Genomic DNA, 19,010 nt, shown 5'->3' with positions numbered 1-19,010 from the left:
GGAAGCAACCGAGACGTTTGACGCGGGAGTTAAAGAAGACGCGGGAAATATTATGGCTAAAAAATTAAAGATATTTAAACATGAAAATACAATAAACCGTCTGGCTCACCAGCGCGTGCCCACTTTCTCTGGAGGCTTCAGATCCAGCCTCGAGCCCTCTGCGGCCGCACGCGGACGGATAATTGATCTCCAGATGCTGTGGGAACTCATCGCACGCGAATCAAAGGCCCTCCCGAAACCGACAGCTGGACGACACGGAGCCGCGGCGCCCCGCACGCTGCTGCGCGCGCGCGCTAATCCCGCAGCAGCAGCAGATTAAAGGAGGACGCGTTTCCTCCGAGGAAACGTGGACATCAACACACACACACACACACACACACACACACACACACACACACACACACACACACACACACACACACACACACACACACACACACATACACACACACACAGCTATTTACTGATATTGAGATAAGAATGCACCAATAATCATCTTAAAAACCAATAATAATAATAATAATAATAATAATGAACCAATATTCCTTAAAAATGCAAATAAAATGTACAATAAACTAGTTGTGAGCTAATTAAATAAGATTCCATTGTTTTTATGCAAAAAGGAGAAAACAAAAAAAAAACTAAAGCACCAAGACAAGAAACCCTAAATTAAATGGAAAGATTAATTATTTAAAAGCCAAAATTTAATTGCAGGCATTAGAAATTATGACTGAGGCAGAACGGCGATAAAGGATGAAGACGTCAATCACAAAACATACAGCCACGACCTCATAAAATCAAGATAAACTGCAAAAAATATCAAAGACTGTAATAAAACACGAAAAATTTAATCCTGAAATGTTTCTTCAGTGTTTGTGCCAAAATATTCTTGTCAATAAAATGCTGCTTCACCACGTTATTTTAATTTATGCTCTAAAATTCTGCACTTTTTTGTCCAAATGGAATATATTAATAAATGCAATCAGCTAATTTTCCAGTTTATTGGCCTTAATTTGCCCGTGTGTGTGCTGCAGATGACTCACACACGCACTGCATTGTTGACGAAATAACAGGAAGACAACAAAGGTGAGCCTCCAGACACACCGAGGCTGCTCCAGTCCCTCACTCTCAGGAGTAACTCTGGGACTTCGGCTGTTGCAGAGTCACATTTTCTGTGGAAAAGGCGTGAAATGAGCTGCTGATTAAGAAGGGGGGGGGGAAAATGTTGCTGCTGCAATTACTGGCAGGCCAGGTGAAACTAATTAGGGCCTATTTAGTGGGAATTCTATTAATGAAGAAATCAATGTTATTAGGATATGCTAATGGCGCATCAGCCTGTTGGGATCGGCTCGTTTATTAACATGGAGGGGCGACCTGGCCCTCCTCACTCCATCTCCATCCTGCTCAGATCCATACTGGCTGCTGCTTGTTTGTTTGTTGATGGCAGAGCTCTTCCAACTCTTTTTTTCTTATTATATATATAATCTAATCCATCTCTGCACGCTGATTTCCATGCAGAGGAGAAGCCTCCTAATAAGGCTGTAGATTAAGGGAAGATTTAGTTCAGTCATTCGTGTAGATTGGGTTGCCCATCAAAGACCTGCAGGATCTGAAGGCTGCAGATTAAAATGCAAACAGCTGTTTGGATTTTTTTTTTTCCTTTTTTTTTTTTTGTGGCTGTTTGTTTATTTGCAGCCCCTCCATCAGTTCCCTCCATCATCTGCCTCCTTTAAGTTCAACGTTTGGTTCAATTTGAACCAATTCAAATGTGATAAACAAGAAGAAGCCGGACACGCCCAGCGCGTGCAATCAGCCTCCGCGCGTGAAGAGATGCGTTTGGAGAAATTAACCTTACATTTGCAGGAAGGTCACAACTTGTATGGAAATAGGAAAAAGGGGCGGAGCTTACATAGAACCACTGAAAACACTTCATCATGTATTTCATATTCTGCAACTTTAACCTTGTTCAAATTATTGCATATTCTGAATAATCATTAGCATATTTCAAACTATCTTTTAGATGGGCGGAGCTTCTGTTTTGGTGATCTCTAATCTGATTGGCCACTCGTGTCAAATCTATTGTAACTGGTTTAACGCAGGTCTGACAAACACATTTTAGTTCAGACCAAAATCTTCTAGTATCATAGATTTGGCTGGGCTGGTGAAAATTAACCTTTATATTTTGATTTAAATTCGATGTGATAAAAATGTCAATATTTTCACAAAAGTAAGCATTACATGAAATTACAACAATTTAAACGATAAAACTCTCCTGTAGCTTTTTTTTGTGTGTGTGTTTTGCATGTTTCTGCAAACTCAAATGACTGTGTGGTGGTTTGGCCCACGGGCCTCATATTTGACACCACTGGTTTAATAAAGGGATGATCGTGTGAAGTTGCATAAATAAAAATCAGAAAGTCAAACCTGAAAGTTCTGCATGGAGGTGTTAAATCATTGATTTCACTTTGATGGTATTTGTTTTGCATTATAAAAGTGTCAGTGTGTGTTAGGATGTGGTGAATAACTTTGAAGAAACAGATACTGAAGAGAAAACTGCAGGGGAGAGATACGCTAATAATGATTTATAACATGGAAAATTAAGATTAAATTCTCAACAAAAGAGGAAACATAATAAAGATAAGCATCAGCAGCAGTCTGGGGTCCATGGCTGATGTACTGATCCAAAAATAGAAATACAGCAGAAAATCCAGAATGACTTGAGAATAAATCCTATATTGTGGCGTTAATGAGTCTGCGGCTGATCTCCAGAGTGAATCCAGAAGGAAACCTGATGACAGCTCTCATGTGGAGCAGAGTCAGGCAGAAAGTTCCCCCCTGAAGCCCCTCAGCTGCTCCTCCTCCTCCTCCTCCTCCTCCTCCTCCCCAGGCCCAGTTTTCTCATGACTCCTCCACATTGGCGTGTTTGGGAGCTGCCCGTCGGTATTGCTTAATTAGGCGAGCAGTTGATTAATCTGCACTAATTGACAGCTAATTTAAGGACTCGGGGCACATCGGATTGACGTTCGTCGGGGCACAGAGGCTATGCGAGGTCAGGGGAGGCAGTGGATGGATGGCTGGACTCTCTCTCCTCTCTCTCTCTCTCTTTCTCTCTCTCTCTCTCTCTGCTGGTGGATGAGCAGCTCGGGGGGGGGGGGGGGGGGGGGGGGGGGGGGGGGGGGGGGGGGGGGGGGGGGGGGGGGGGGGGGGGGGGGGGGGTCCTGCTGCTGCTGCTGACAGGCCGCCACCAGCCTGCTCCATATGGAGGATGTCAGCTCCTTCAGCCCTCTGATCACAGCCCAGCAGTCAGCATCAAGTGTCCACAATCAGCTGGCTCTCCTTTTACTGTGTAAGTATATATCAGTATCATTGGATTTTAAGGAATATCAACCTTTGTTTAAAACTGACTGACATCCACTATTTTATTATTAAAAAGAAATCAAATAGCCCAGGTATATTTAAATTACATCAAGGGTGTCAAATATAAAGATCATGGGCCAAAAGAGGCTCTGATCTGAAACAAACCACAAAGCAAAGTGGTTGCATGGGAGCTATAGGAATAGTTTTTTTTTTTTTTTTTTTTTTTTTGGGGGGTGGGGTCATTGTATTTTTTCATCATTAAAATTGGTTTAATGTTGAGATTGTAGTCATTTTGGATAATTGTAAATATAAAAAAGCAATTTCATCACTGTACCACAAAGAATACACCTTTAATTTTAAAGGTAATTATAGTACTACTTTACCTGCATGGCTGTAGGCCCAAGAACCAAAATATGTTTGACCTTCCTTATTTATACGAGTTCATTTAAAAAAAAAAAAAAAAAGCAGCTTGCAGGTATTTCTTCTCTCTCAACATTTTTCAATGAGTTTGTATCATGTAAGTGATGCATTTTAAAAGTAATGATCTGATATATTTCTGCATGTTCTCAAATAAAACTCAAACCAGAACGTTATTCTACCCTGTCTTCCCACACAGAAAATATTTTCTTTTCTTCTGTTCACACATCAGTCGTAATTCGATATTTTAATCGTGCCATCAGATAATAATTGATCAAACTGGTGTTCTGCGCGCGCTACAGGTTCGTGCTGCATTCAGGGCCCCTCGGAGAGAGGAGGACGCGCTGAACGGAGAGGAGGGGGTCCGGGCACAGCACGGCACAGCCTCCGAGGCGGGGACGGCCGCGGTCCGTGTGAATCGGAAAGGACGACTTGGGGCTTATTAGCGGCCTGGAGAGAAGTGTAAGTTGTTGGAGCCGCGGCGACATGTCCAGCCGGGAACAGTCCGAGGCTTTGTCCCACCTAATTACCGCGGATGGACTTCTTTTTGTTTCCCGTCCGGCATGCCTGTCCGATCCACTCTCTGCACGGCCTCCAATTCCGACAGCCCCGAAGTGTGCTAATTAGAAAAGAAACGGTCCTAGTAATTATGTCAACTCTGGTTAGCGGCGATGACAATGCGCAATATTATTTTTACGCAATGTTTTGTGTGTGCGCGGCTGCTTCCAGGGCTCATTAAAGGGGAAACAGGCCTGGTGGCGGAGGGAGCTGCTCCACCACGCTCAGGCACGGAGGCATGGCACTCATTAAAAACTGCACAAAATCCATGCTTTTTTTTCTTTCCATTTTAAAAGTTTATTAAACAATTTCACAAATTGCAAAAAGGGGATTTCATGTTTAAAACAGCTGTAAGAATAAATAGGGTGGGAACAACTTTACAAGCTTAGAATAAATTCAAATGCAATACATTGTTTTTTAAAGGGTGAAGGCATCTAACTATTAACTTTAGGAGTCCTTTAATGCTTCGTGGGAAAATCTAAACATGTTCACAGAATCTTGGAGAACCAAGATCTCAATCTGGCTAAAATCACAAATCTGTCGTCGGTGGAAGAAATGCTGTGTCACTTCTTGGGTCTCTCCAGTATGTTGAGGAACTTCCCCCGGGTCATTTCCCTGGCTGGAAAACACACAAACAGCAGATTATTAAAACAAACGGCTCAGCGGGAGAGACCAGTTTTAGTTTTAAGGTTTCCAAGTGAAAATGAAAACGTTCATTGTGTTTCCGTGTTTGTTTCCACAACAATGGTGGATGGAGCCACTGAAAATACACAAAAAGGTGGAACTTTGTGGACTCTAAATGCAACTTTTCTTCATTAATAGTTCTTCTACACATGCCGGAGTCCAACAGCACCCACTAGTGGCGCAACATGAAAACCACATCGAATTCAATAAAAGTGAAATTATGATGCTTCCTTGTTTGCATTAACAAATTGCTTGTAAGTCCTGAGAAACAGTCTGTTGTGAGCAACAAGCTATAGTTTATTTAATCAAAAAGTACCAAACTAACCCCATTTGTCATTACAGTGTTATTTAATCCACACGTCTCAGTTTGGAAGAAAGGAGACAATACCGAGCAAAAATCCATTTAGAGCTCTCATTAAAGTGAAGACAGTGCTGCGGCTTTACGGCTTCACGCCGAAACACAGATTATCGTGTGACCGCCGTCGACATAAACACGGTGAGATAATCTGCTCATCTCACTGTTTATCAGAAAAAAAAAAAACAGCCATCTTAATCTGCAGCACAGGAGAGCAGTTTTAATCAATGTTTTAAACCTTTAAGATTTTGCTTTGATAAGTTGGAGACACGCAGGCTGCACATTTTCCTGCAGCTCCAGCCGCCTCACAGCAGGTGGTTAGCGATGCAAAGCACATATTTAATATCTGCAGTGACACAGTGGAAGGCAATTTATACAAACATCTGTTCATTCAGGACATGGGGGGAGACATGAAATGAAGGCGTCGCTCCCAAACAGTCTTCTGATCGTACGGCTGCTGTTTCACTGCAGCGAGGACCAGACGTCTATGAGAGTCTGCAGCCGTGTAGGAACTACTAAAAACCAGTGTTTTATATTGAAGTGGTTCACAACAGAGTCACACGATAATCCTTAAAGAACAACTCAATTCTGCTTCTACTTTAGTGCAAAGAAGTGTGATTATATTCTGAGAAAAAACCTAAACAAGCTGAATTTTTGACATAAAATTGTAGAATTTCAAGAAAATCCTTGGAACGTGTTTTCACAAATTCACCCTCAGTAGTCAACTTTCAAAGAAAAACTGGCCTTTTTGACATTTTGGGGTTGGATTAGAACTCAGAGATCAGTTAGTTATTAGAAAGATATCATGGAAGGAAACTTGAAGTGATACCTATTTTATGATAAAAATATGAAATAGACTAATAATAGTAACATACTTCACCAGGGTCAAACATAAGGCCTGTGGGCCAAAACCGGCCCCCAAGAGGCTCCGATCCGGCCCAAAAAACCACCAAGTAAATGTTTTTTGTTTCTTTGTTTTTTAGAACACATTTTTAGACAGATTTCTTAGGATTTGCAGACGTAACACGACATTGAGACCCGAGCTGAGAAATGAATGATACAGCCATGGAAGAGAGCAAACTAGCATGAGGCTCAAAGCCAGTGTTTGTAAAAAAAAATATGTTTTTTGTGAAAAGATAAACATTTTCATCACACATACTCTGCAGGACAAAAAAAAAAAAAAAAGAAAGAAAGAAAGAAAGATAATCTTAAAATTTCAATTTAAAGGTTATTTATGGCACTACTTCCCCAACCCGGCCCACTCAAGATGAAACTGGGCTGCATGTTACCCCTGAACTAAAATGAGTTTCACACCTCTGGGACCTTGTTTATCATCAGTGAGTATTTGATTCATTTATAATCTGTGTATGTACAAAAAAAAAAATGTTTATATCAAGCATGGACGTGTGGCTCGTACGCACATCAACAATGTTGATGAATCCCACTTCCTCTTAATCGCCATGCTACTGCCTTTCTGGATCATTTACCAGAGTGACGGCTTTAATTGACCATACATAGCAATAACCCGCCTCTATATACATTTTTATTTTTTACCCACCTTCCTTTCCTACCTTCCTTACCATCATGTCAAAGAGGGAGAATAAGAGGAACTTTTCTGAAACTGAAGCGAGGTTGAATCAAACCAGAAAATGACTGTTTGGTCCACTGAATGTTGGGAGAACCAACAAAAGGACTAATATTCTGCGTGGGATAATGGAGAACCACAGTTAATTCTGTTGGGTCAGAGAGATCGCCAGCAGAAAACAAACACAAAAAAAGTGACTTGAGATTTGGCTTCGCTTCCTCTCGTCTCTCGCTCCAAGATATTCAGTAAATCACGGCATGAATCCATGAATGTTTGTAGTTTCACTATTCTACCACTATATCATGTTCTTAAACCTGATCGGAGATCTGCTTATAGATACGCACATTTCTAAGCATAAGAACAAGTTGAAAAATTCCATTCTTTGCGTAGGAATGTTCGTACGCGTCGATGATGGACTTTGATGCAGTGACAAGAGAAGACTGAGACTCAAACCACCAATCTTGAGTTTGGAAAACGACATACTGAACCGACCGAGCTACAGCATCCAACCACATGAGTTCACTGCTCATGACAACAGCGGCTGAAGTGTCTCTTTGATTTTGCAAAAGCGAAATGCACTGATCAAACTGCTGCTGTGCAAACATTCCAATAATGTTGACATATGAACCATTGCAGGGATCCGGTACAGTCAGCGCCTGAACACAGCGTGTGGCCCTGAAACAGACGGCTCCCTGCTGGGCGGCCATTTCTGAAAGTGGTTTTCACCGGGAGGGCAGTGATTGCTGCAGCGGTGCGACAGTGGAAACCACCGGGACGAGTCTGCAGCAGCATCATAAACCCGGGAGAGGCGGCATCCAGCGACGGTAATTACTCTTTGTTAAAGGAAAGAGGAGGATCAGCCTCCCTGCGCCGCCGCAGGGCTGCCATCACCTCACTTCATTTGGCATTTAACAAATCTCGTCGCTTGCGGCGAGGGGACTTTTCTTCCAAATGAGCATTAAACAGAGAGTCATCCACCTTCATAACGCCTGCACCCAGAGTGTGATTGGGATCTCGTCTGGCTGCTGTCGGCCTGTGATGGCGCCGACGCGCCCCGCCTCCTCCGCCCGGCCCGGCTAATGAAAAAGCCGGGGCAGTTAGTAATTTAGATGAGTCGCCCTGGGTGGAATGATAATGGTGCATCTGGGCGTGGGGGCACATCACCTTGAGGTGTCCATCATTAAGTTAAAGATGATGCTAATTGAAATGGGATGGATTCATTCTGCACCTTGCTGTCTCTTCAAATCACCCTAAACAAAGTCATGTGCGGCTGCTTCGGATTGAAACGAAGCCATCAAAATTAGGCGGCGGAAAGCAATTACGCTGGGATGACCCCAAAAACTGCCACTGCGCCGCCGCCGCCATCCTATTAGGAGCAGTGACACAAGGAACAGGCGAGGGGGGCAGTTAATGTTTTTGATTTTGAAGCTGTCATGCTTCTCTCCCTGTTATCACTTTCTCCTTCTCCTGATGAGCCAAAACTGTGAGACAGACCCAGGAAGTGTGAGCCGCTCCTCCGGAGACCCCTCGCCCCGCTGAGCGTCGTTAATTACCGCTCAGTTCAGTCAGATCGCAACCAAAATCAGTGGCACGATCACATTAAAGACCCCATTAAACTCAATTTAGAATGTGTGGCTTTCTGTTTTTTAAAGGTGTTTTGTTGGTGTGACTGGGTTCTCTTCTTGCAAATTTTAGCAAGGAGCATTAATAAAAACAAGAAAAAAAAATCCATTTAAACCTGTAGAATAATCAGGAAACTTGCCTACAGGCGTGGCTGCAACACAGAGATTGTATCTAAATGTTGAGAAATGTTGGTCACCGTTTACAAAAATGCAGTAGCAGTAAATCTTTATAGCATCAGATAACCCATAACCAATGATACGTCCATCTGTTCTATGAATTTAATCTGAATTAAAATGTGCAAGTCCGCTTTAGAATGGTCACTATTCCATTTTAGGATGAAGTCAGATGTCGCTCATGGACACCTTCACATGGACGGCCAACGGAGAGTCAAGACTTCACCAAACAAGCGTGTCTTTAGCTCGTGAGTTAAAAATCCATGCAGCCACAGGAAGACCATGCAAACTATATATCAAGTACAACTTAGCACAAGTCCACAGTAACACCTCAAACAAACAAACAAAAGTGTTTCCTCAAGCGAATGTGAGATCATAGCATCTTTCTGGCTTGCTTAATATCCTAATAAACAAAAGGGAAAATTTAAAACCTGCATCAAACGTTGTTGTCGTCCATCTAGTTGTAGTACCTGTGCAGAGGAACTATTAAATACGGACGAGGTGCACATGCACAGTAGCACATCTACATTTAGGATATAGCAACCAAATAAAAGAAAACGTCTGGTTTTCTCGGTTTACTTTATAGAGCATGTATTTAGGTTGATTGTTGCTTTGTGTGTGGCGTCATTTGAGGGAAGCGGCAGCAGGAGATAAAATCATTTAGAATCATTTCAAAGCAGATAAAATTCTACCCTTAAATCGAAGGGATCACAAACTGTTCCTGACAGTACTGTAGCGGCTGATGATAATCCTTCTCAAGAGTTGTTTTGGGTCGTTCGCTCGAAACAATCTCGCTGTGTGTGAATATCTACTTTACTATGCGTTTCAATTGTCATTCACCTTTTCAGTGAATGAGCACTTGTATTTTGACCAGACTCCAGTCGTCCGGTCCAAAGAGTCAGTAGAAGAAAGATCTGTTTGGTACTGGCAAAACCCACACGCTCAGCTCAGTCGCTCATCCCACAAATGCATGTTCCTTTCCAGAAGTCGCACCACTGAAAGGGAATTAAACAGGTTTTCCAACTTGATAAGGTCCAAGAAAGCAAGATTTGTTCTTCTTGGTCTCGGTTTGAGACATTCGGGAAACATCAGAAGTACACAACAATGTAATGGCGCACTAATCACCACACACACACACACACACACACACACACAGGCTTCGTCACACACCCGGTCAGATCAATACTGATTAGAGGGACTTAGAGATTTGTTTAGTTGATTAGAAAGGTCAATTACTAATTTTGCACTAAGTTAATCAGCATCTTGTTAGCACTGCCATCCATACTAAATGACACCTTATGGATCGTGGAGACCGCTGCCTTGCCCTGTTGATTTGTTGCTATCTAATCATCATTTAGCCCTAAGTAGTCAGATTTCATCACAATCTACCGCAACAGTTTAGCAAACACAGCCCCCAAGACACGCCATGTAGCAATCTCGGCTAAATTGGACGCTGCGAGCTGGAGTAGACCGTCGACGCGGCAACAATAGAGATTAGCTGATATCTGCAGGCTGAAATATGTCAGCCATTTACACTGTTGCCTGATATCCTCATGTGGACGGCAGACCTCGGGGCCCGCGCCGCGGAGCTGCGACTCCGGTCGTCTGCTCCGCACCGGTAAATCATTTTCATTTGGCAAAATCCCCGGTGGATCGAATGCAAATGAGGGAGAACGCGGCGGCTTAACATCTTACTTTCCCCTCATTTACGGCAAGTGATCTGAGTGTCATTGTCACAGCCTCTTCCCAGCCCCCCCCCCCCCCCCCCCCCCCCCCCCCCGCCGCCGCCACCACCACCACCACCGCTCCCCTGTGGATAAAATGAGAGTAATCATCACTTTGTCCCCTCCACCCCTCCTTCCAAATGGCGCGCTCCTGGACCCCTGTTAGCGGCAGAGACAGATGACCACCTGGGTTAACTGGAGTCCCGGCCCCCGGCCCCCGGCCGCCTCGATTCACTTTCATTAAGAGTTAAGAGGACGAGTGTGACCCCCACCGGCCAGAGCCGAGCGCCGCTCGGCTATTACGGGATGTAAGCTTTATTTAATGGATTTAACATCCACTCTCGCCGCCCCTGTCCCCGGGGGGGGATGGGCGAGACGTGGAGGAGATGGCACGCCGACGCTGGAAGCGTGGAAACACTCGGCGGCACACACACACACATTCCGCCCAACACCCACCGCCTCGCGACGCATACACCTGACGCTCATGTTTGTGTTCAAAATTCAATTACCCACTTATTGATACTTCACAGGGATATTTAAGATGCAGACACGAGCTGTGATTTCCCAGGGGAGCCACTGGTTCCTCTTTATGTCCCAACCGAGAGGAGCCCCACCCCTCCCTCCCTCCTACTCCAATGTATTTTCGCCTGGCTGACACACACACACACACACACACACACACACACACACCCACTCACACACCAAAACAAACACATCTGCACCTCCCAACCCCTGCCCCAGCCTACGCCTGTTCAAGAGGTGTCCTTATTAATAGGCAATCAGTCAAAAATCATTCATTAAAAAGCCTAAAAGGTTTTACACCCGCGCGATGATTAGCTGGGAAAGAAAATCCAATGAATTCCTAATAGCTTTATGGAAATGAGGTGTCATTTCCGATCTGCTCAGGGAGGCGGCGGGCAGGACTCAGGAGCAGTGTGTGTGTGTGTGTGTGTGTGTGTGTGTGTGTTCGTGCGCCTTCCTTGTCTTTTACCCAACTCTTATCCACACACAGCTGCAACCCGCCGCCCCGTGGAAGGACACACTCCCGTCAGTACTCAGAATTCTAGACCAATTCAAGACCAATAATCACGTGACAGTCCGAATGTTGATGTTGGAAGAGCGCTTGTTTCAGTTTCCTGCCCAAGGAGACTCGGCGGGGAGAGGTGAGAAGACAAACGGGCCGAAAGAGTGGAGGCGAGGAGGAGGACGAGGGGAGGCTTCCCCTGTTCCTCATTCAGCGCCTGTCAGCTCAGGCACTTCATAACCGGCCGCCTCGCGGTCAGCCCGCCCTGATGGATTGATGGAGGCACATTAGCACTAGAGGGGCGCCGCGAATGCAATCATATTCAGCGGCGGCGCCGCTCCTAATAGGCCGGGGATTGATCCTGAGGGTGAGGAGGAGGGGGGGTGGGGAGCGTGAGCCCATTAGGAGCTGTCAGAGGAAGGCCGACCTTCGGTCTCACCTTCACTCGGGCGGACGCGGCGCCGGGTCGGCCGGGGCTGCGACAGGTGCCACAACAGGTGGTCCTGCAGCCGGGACGCACTCAGCACTCAAACTTTCTCACACTGGGTGTGTGTAGAAGGAACGCCGGGAACACTGCTGGAGACAAGCAGGTAGGCGAGCAAGAGCAGAAACTCCTAACTGAGAAAAGTCACACCGCATCGAACGCAACACGCAGAACTGCTGAGGAACTGAAGTCACATATGAAATGTCTGGCCTGAGTTTTATACGGATTTTCATCAGACCTGAAAAAACAACATGTGAATCAATTCAATTCAATTTCATGTCTCCGGTGAAACACAACAGTCGTTTTAAGGCGCTTTTACAGGGAAAAGCAAAGACTCCACAAGCAGAGGAGACAGCAGAGAGAAAAAAACTGACTTCCAACAGGAAGAAACCTGCAGATCCAGACCTACAGAACAAAGCTCAGAGGAGGAGACGTTCTGCGTTCAGTGTCATAAATCAGCCTAATATCAGGACACAGACACAAATCCTTCGAGTTTCCTCTCAGTCCCGTCAGGATCTGGGTCAGACCTCCGGTCAAAAAACACCAAGTTTATAAAACTTACAGCAGATGTTAATTTTTACGTTTTTACCAGTTAAATGCAACAACAAATGTTTTTTGTTTTTTTTTTAAATTTTGATCTCATAAAAGAATCACATTTAACTTAACAGCAACAAATGTTTATAGTTCATCAGAATTTTGTTTAAAAGAAGAAGCAGCAGCAGTCAGGAGTGTGAAAGTGCGTGCAGCCGCCACGCCACCAGCGCTCTCTCAGCCTCTACAGCGAATCCCAGAGGAACACTCAGCTTTCAATTACCTCCAATAACAGCACTTATCAGAGTCCCGGGTCGTCCCCGGGGGCTTTGGGCTTGATGCCCACGCTCAGCGGCCCGCGACAGGGGCATTCATCACGGGGCGGGGGAGCAGCTGGGGCCCGGTGACGAGGCACGCGTCCGGCCCCACGGGGACCAGCTGGGCCGGCATCAGGCAGCCATATTTGGGGAGTAGCAGAGGGGGGGGGGGGTGCTCCTTTTTACATCCATCTTAACACAGATGTGCTAAAAGCGATTGCATAGCATGAATGCAGAAGCAGGACTCCGCGGCTCGGAGTGTGTGGCTGCAGTGGAAGGCGGCTGAGCTTCCACGGCTTGATTGTCCTCTGCCCATTAACCGGCTCCCTCTTTTAATGGTCCACATGTTGAAGGGGGAGGGGCAGTAAATCCTGTCCCCTGCCCTCGCCCTGCCATGCCTCTGCGGAGTAGGTTTATGGGCACTGAAGAGTGCACAAACATGATGAAAAAGTGGCTGAGATTTACAAGGCCTCCCCTGACAGCCGGGAAAAGGAGAAAATTAAACCAGAGAGCATTAAACAGGCACCGATTACAGGGCTGCTCTGACACCAATAATAACCGTCATTGTGTGCCGTCATCTCCGGGTACCTGACACGACTGCAGAACGCCTGCAGGCCTGCATCTGTGACAGGTAACATCTTCATACCGGCAGGATTACACGGTTTAGGAAAACCTGCGAGGTAAGATTAAGATTTAAATACAAACCATGAACACATGCTCACGTTCAGCCTGTTACTATGAATCAAATCTCTGCATATCCTTAATACTGAAATCATGTGAGAACACTTTGGTTAAATTAACGAGTTAAATTCACATGGTCTCATCACTTCGTGGAACAGGATTGTTACCCTCCACCCTCCACGCACGTTTATTTCCAGGCTCCATCTCATCGGATGGGAAATGTTGGGGGTGGGTACGACACAATTCTTCATTACTTGTGTTGGTTTTCCACTACAAAAATTAATACCCATTTTTCTCTTAGGGAAATATGAGCACTTAGCAATGTCTCTCTAATCCACACTCCAGCAGGATTATGACAATGGAGGCTGTGTGGAATGGATTAAAAAATAGATTTTGCATCCATCAAATGCTGGGGCTTTTGTTGCAGCGATGGCCTTGTTTCTTACCTTTCCCATTTAACAAGATTGTCCTAAATCCAATATTTTAAGACCTTAAGGTCAGCTTATTTTAGCCGGTCGGCAGGAGGGTTGACTTCAAATTGCAATTCCAGCGTCGTCTATTGTGCATTCCAACATAAACACAACAGGCCGATTGGGATTTTAAATGTGACAGCTCAAGGATGTTCTGAGATCTATGCGGTCAGACTCACAGGCAAATCCAGCAATGCTGTGAGCTCCATCTAGTGGTAGAACCAGACCAATGCAGAGAGGTTTCTCCATCGCCTCAACTTACCTGGATTTTAGTCCAGAGGCCACATACAGCTCAGTTTCATCTTCAGTGGGCCAGAGCAGTGAAATACTGATATAATAACCTTTATATTTCAAATTTAAAGGTTTTCTATGTTATAGTAAGGAGTATATTTGATAAAAATGTCCATATTCTCACAAAAACCAAACAATTAATACTGAAAATGACAACAATTTCAATACAAACCCTTCACACTCACCCTGACAGCACGGCTTTGAGGCTAGTTTGATAGAAATGAGGCAGCTAGCTTAAAAAGCAGCATCACCAATCTCAGTCGAGTCTCAGTGTTGTGTTGGTTCCACTAGTCCGAGAATTTTTTTTTAAAATATGGATGTTTCAGCTGAAATTATTAGAATTTGCTTGGTGGATTGATGGGCCAGACTGGAGCCTCTCGCAGGCTGGTTTTGGTCCACGGGGCTTATGTTGGACACCCCCGGCTTCCCTGTTTCACTTCTGCATCCATCTGACTTTCAATCAGAAGGGAAGAAGCACGTGTGTGCAGTGTTTGCGTCGGTCCTACTCACACTCCTCTGAGCCCAGCTGGTAGGCGAGATTCTGAAGCCCTTTGACCTTCTCCATCAGGTTGGCCGTGGTCAGACTGCCGAGCTCTGCGGAGCAGGAACAGGACTCATCAGGAAACCTCGGCGTGAGACTACTGCGCACCAAACCTCATCCCGTTTGATGGGATTACACATGGAGGCTGTTTTTGTCCACACCTGCTGCAATCTTATCATTTTAAAGCCCACTGTTTCAGGTACACATGATGTTTTTGTCCTTGTTTCCAGATACCTTTCAACATTTCGATGTCTTCGGTCTCCAGCTCGGCCATCCACTTTGGGGGTGAGTTTGTGATGGGCTGTGGTGCAAGACACAAGGGAGGTTTTAGTGGACAGCGCCAATCCTGCCTCTTTAATTAAGCAGTTAGTAAATCAAAGCCAGCCGGAGTAAATCTGAACTCACGTTTTTACAAGATGCAGCAAATTCGGCAACTCCAGGCACTACGTGAGAGATAGTAGCCGTAAATACAAGAGAATGTCACTGCGGGATGGACTGAAGAGTGAGGAGGAGAATAACTTACGCTGCTCTGGCCACAAGTCTGGAGACGCTCTGTCCAGCTTCTCAAAACTCAGCAGAGAGGACTCAAAATCATCACCTGTGAATCAACACACAATAAACACGTTAATTTTACTGGTAAAAAGAATCAGATCTTAGAGGTTTTACACTAGATTTCTGATAGGAACAACTCTGCCTGATCTGATCCACGCCGCAGCAGTCGGAGGGGAATATAGAAGGTAACTCTACACCGGGGTTAGCCAACGCAATGCCCATGGGCACCTGGTAGGCCCCAGCAGGGAACCAGTGACTCACCCAAACAGCGGTTCTAAATATAGTAATCAGAGCAAATAACATGATGGGAAACTCTGAGTTACAGACTTCCAGAAGAAATGCGTCAATGAAACAACAGCAACAAATTCAGATTGATCATAGGAGGAACCTGAAAAAATAATCAGAGATTTTTATCTTTAAAAACTTATGATAAAAAAAGTGCTGCATGAAGCAAATACTACTCTCCGAGGTCCCGGTTTATTCTCCTTGCTAATATTTTTCTTCTGCCAGATTAAGAGCAAGTACATGATGTCTCACCGTATCAAGATAGAGGTTTTATTTAATCTTTAGAATATTTCTGTATATGTCCCCTATTCAGTTTTTAAAAACTATATCAGTACAACCAAAACCGGCTCACAAGAGACTTCAGTCCAGTCCACCAAACCACCAGCCACATCAGCAACCTTGTTGCAATCAAACTAGCCTCGAAGTCATGCTGTCAGGGTGAGGTTGTAAAAACATGCAGAATGCAACAGCTACAGGAGAAGTTTTTTGAAAATTCTCCATATCTTCCACCAGTAGGTTTCATTAAAATTGACTTTATGTCAAGACTGTAGTAATTTTCAGAAGTAACTGATTGTTTTTGGTGAAAATATAGACATTGTCATCACGTATACTCTACACTACAATGAATTTAAAGGTTATTATACAACTATGTTGCTGTTGTAGACCACTCAAGATGATATTGAGCTGTCTGTGACCACTGATCCCAACAAACAAACAAACAACCACTCACATGTTTTTAGATTATGGGTTGAAACAAATGTACCTGGAAAAATCCACAAATGTACAGGAAGAAAATGCTAACTTTACACAGAAAGACTTCAACTCATGACTGTGGGTTGTAAGGCAAGAATGTCAAACACTGTGGTTGTTTAAATATCAGTTTGTGTGCAATAAAAACAACGGGATTTGTAATTTTTTGCATAACACATGAATATACGTGAAATAGAATCTAACAAAAATACTAACTCTGATCCTATAATATAACATTATGACAACCCCTTATGACTCTGTCACATATTTAGCATGATTGAGAGTAGTTGGATTACTCTGTACTCATTGAAAAGGCATATATTAATAACAACATACTGCAGGTCATAACCGTGTTGTAGCAAATGCCCCAAAAATCGTGTGTGGAGCAGCTTCAGTCCGTATTTTCTGGAGGCGAGCCCTCCACAGAGAATATATCAATTCTAATATTGACCGGCACACAGAAGGAGCTGAGAGTTTGGGGCTGTTTTCGGCTGCATTGCAGGCTGAACCCTGCTGTCTCCTCAGCTGTCTGTCCAGTGGACACAACACAGCACAGGGGCTAGGGAGGGAGGGCTGGAGCCTCCCGAAAAACACCCGCAAACAGCGGCAATACGGCACCAACACACACCTCCCGCCATCCCCGGGCCTTCCTCTAATACTACACTGTGTCCGGTATCGATTTAGTCCGCGCCCAGCCCGGAATTCATAGTTTATACACAGCGGAGCGGCGTAAGGAATTAGAATTTACCTCCATTTGGAGACGCCATCTTCAGAATGATCACGTGACCCACGACAGCCAATAGCAGCAGTTAACGCGTGTCGCTGTAGTTCTCAGATCTGCCGCTGGAGGCCGCTGTTTCCACCTAATGTCTAAACTGTCAACTACAACAATGCTGTAACAATAATAATAATAATAATAATAATAATAATAATAATAATAATAATAATAATAATAAATAGTAAGGACAAGAAGACATTGAAAAATAAAAAAAATGTCATTGGCTTCAGAACATGTTTTTTTTTAAGACTATTTGTACTAGAAGTGAAAAACTAATGTGCATCATCCTTTTCATTTTATTGAATATGAATAAAATATGAACATTGGTGCCATCATGTTATTTCCTATAATTTGATTATTCGACAGTATTTAAGACTGAAGAAATTAATGTGATCCTACCATTTACAGGACCAAACAAGGCAAGCTTTGCGTTGGAATTGGCATTGTTGCAGCAGTAAGTTTACTGTAATAAAAGTGTTGCAAAAAAAAATTATAAAAATAATGTTAAAAACCGATCGTGACAATAACATATATATATATATAAAAAAAAACAAGATAATGAGCGTTACAATATTTCACATACTTCTGTATTTATTGTAGTGACTGGAGATAAACCAAAAGATCATGTTATTATTGCACAGAATCAATGAATGAATAATGTTGCACAGAGAGAGCAGTGATGGACATTAAAAAGTGCAGTGTGAAGCTGCACGTTCTCCCTGTGTGTGAATGGGTTTCCTCAGAGTACTACCTGGTGTCTCTAAATTGCCGCTGGATGTGAATGTGATGAACTGAACACAGAGTACAAGAATATCATTGTTTATTGATCACACTGGCATGTAAACACTGAGACAGTCGTAATGTTAAAAGGAAAGCCAGCACCAGATAAATTCTGGAAGCAAATATGAACCAAAAACCTAATTAAAATGCATTAGAACAAAAGCTTTTCGTTTCAAGGTTGTAGCTGCATTATTTGACTCATAAATAAAATTAATAATCAGTCATCCAAAGTGCGTTTTTATTTTCATCTCCGACACTGCTTATTCTGTGAATTATTTCAAATATTCAGCTCCTCAGTATTTTTCTTTTAGAATTTTAGGGATAAGTTATGGTTCCTTTTTTCAGCTTGTTTTGTGGTTATTAGCCCTGATGTCAGCAAAAAAATATTCCAGTCAGGCTTGGTCGTCTCATGTGACACAAAAGCTCTGTGGATGGAAACATCCTACATTTCCCATCATCACTGTATCTCAGACAGCAGATGTGTCTCAGCCAGATGAGTAGATTATTATTATTGTCAGACCTATTTGTTTTGTCCTTCATGTTGCTTTAAAGGCTGGCATCACGACGGGTTTCCTGTTCATGCTCTTTGCTCATTTAGTGCGTTAAGTTATGCATCACTTGTTAATGCAATTAAACCTTGAAATTTAGTTCTGCCTTCTTGCCTTTACTCTCATTAAAATAAAATTGTGACAACCATGGGGTTGGTTGGAGTGTCTGTACTAGTTAGTTACGTCTGTGTTGCAATGAATTGAACAATGAGATGGATCCACATTTCAAGCCAACACCTGAGGCTTCACCGTAATGCAGGAATGACTGTTGAAAGATGTTCTGATGAAGAGAAATTCACACCGGAGGACAAAGTGTGTCAACCAGCCCTGTTCTCCTTCTCTACTGGTTGGTTTTCACAGAGCATGGCGCTGATGCAGCGACTCCCTCAGCTCACTTTCAGTTATTGATTTTACTCTTTAATTTCTACCTTTTTCATTTACAAAGATAAAGGTTCATCACTTCAACACTTTTTTCAAACATTTACCGCCTGCAGCGTCTTCT

The 19,010-nt window shown here is 43.8% G+C and overlaps 1 protein-coding gene across 1 annotated transcript; it reads right to left on the bottom strand.

Moving 5' to 3' along the window:
* Nucleotides 1-4,609: 4,609 nt before the first annotated feature.
* On the bottom strand, nucleotides 4,610-17,188 carry lin52 (lin-52 DREAM MuvB core complex component). The gene is made up of 6 exons (XM_030116835.1): nucleotides 17,151-17,188; nucleotides 15,339-15,413; nucleotides 15,221-15,258; nucleotides 15,050-15,116; nucleotides 14,785-14,868; nucleotides 4,610-4,951 (listed from the first exon to the last, which is right to left on the bottom strand). Exons 1-6 carry the CDS (start codon nucleotides 17,167-17,169, stop codon nucleotides 4,896-4,898), a joined length of 339 nt encoding a protein of 112 aa, XP_029972695.1. The 5' UTR covers nucleotides 17,170-17,188; the 3' UTR covers nucleotides 4,610-4,895.
* Between the last annotated feature and the right edge of the window lie 1,822 nt (nucleotides 17,189-19,010).

Source organism: Salarias fasciatus, chromosome 19, assembly GCF_902148845.1.
Source record: "Salarias fasciatus chromosome 19, fSalaFa1.1, whole genome shotgun sequence".
Lineage (NCBI taxonomy): Eukaryota > Metazoa > Chordata > Actinopteri > Blenniiformes > Blenniidae > Salarias > Salarias fasciatus.
Note: the sequence above shows the minus strand (reverse complement) of the source record. Positions and strands in the feature narration are given on the sequence as shown.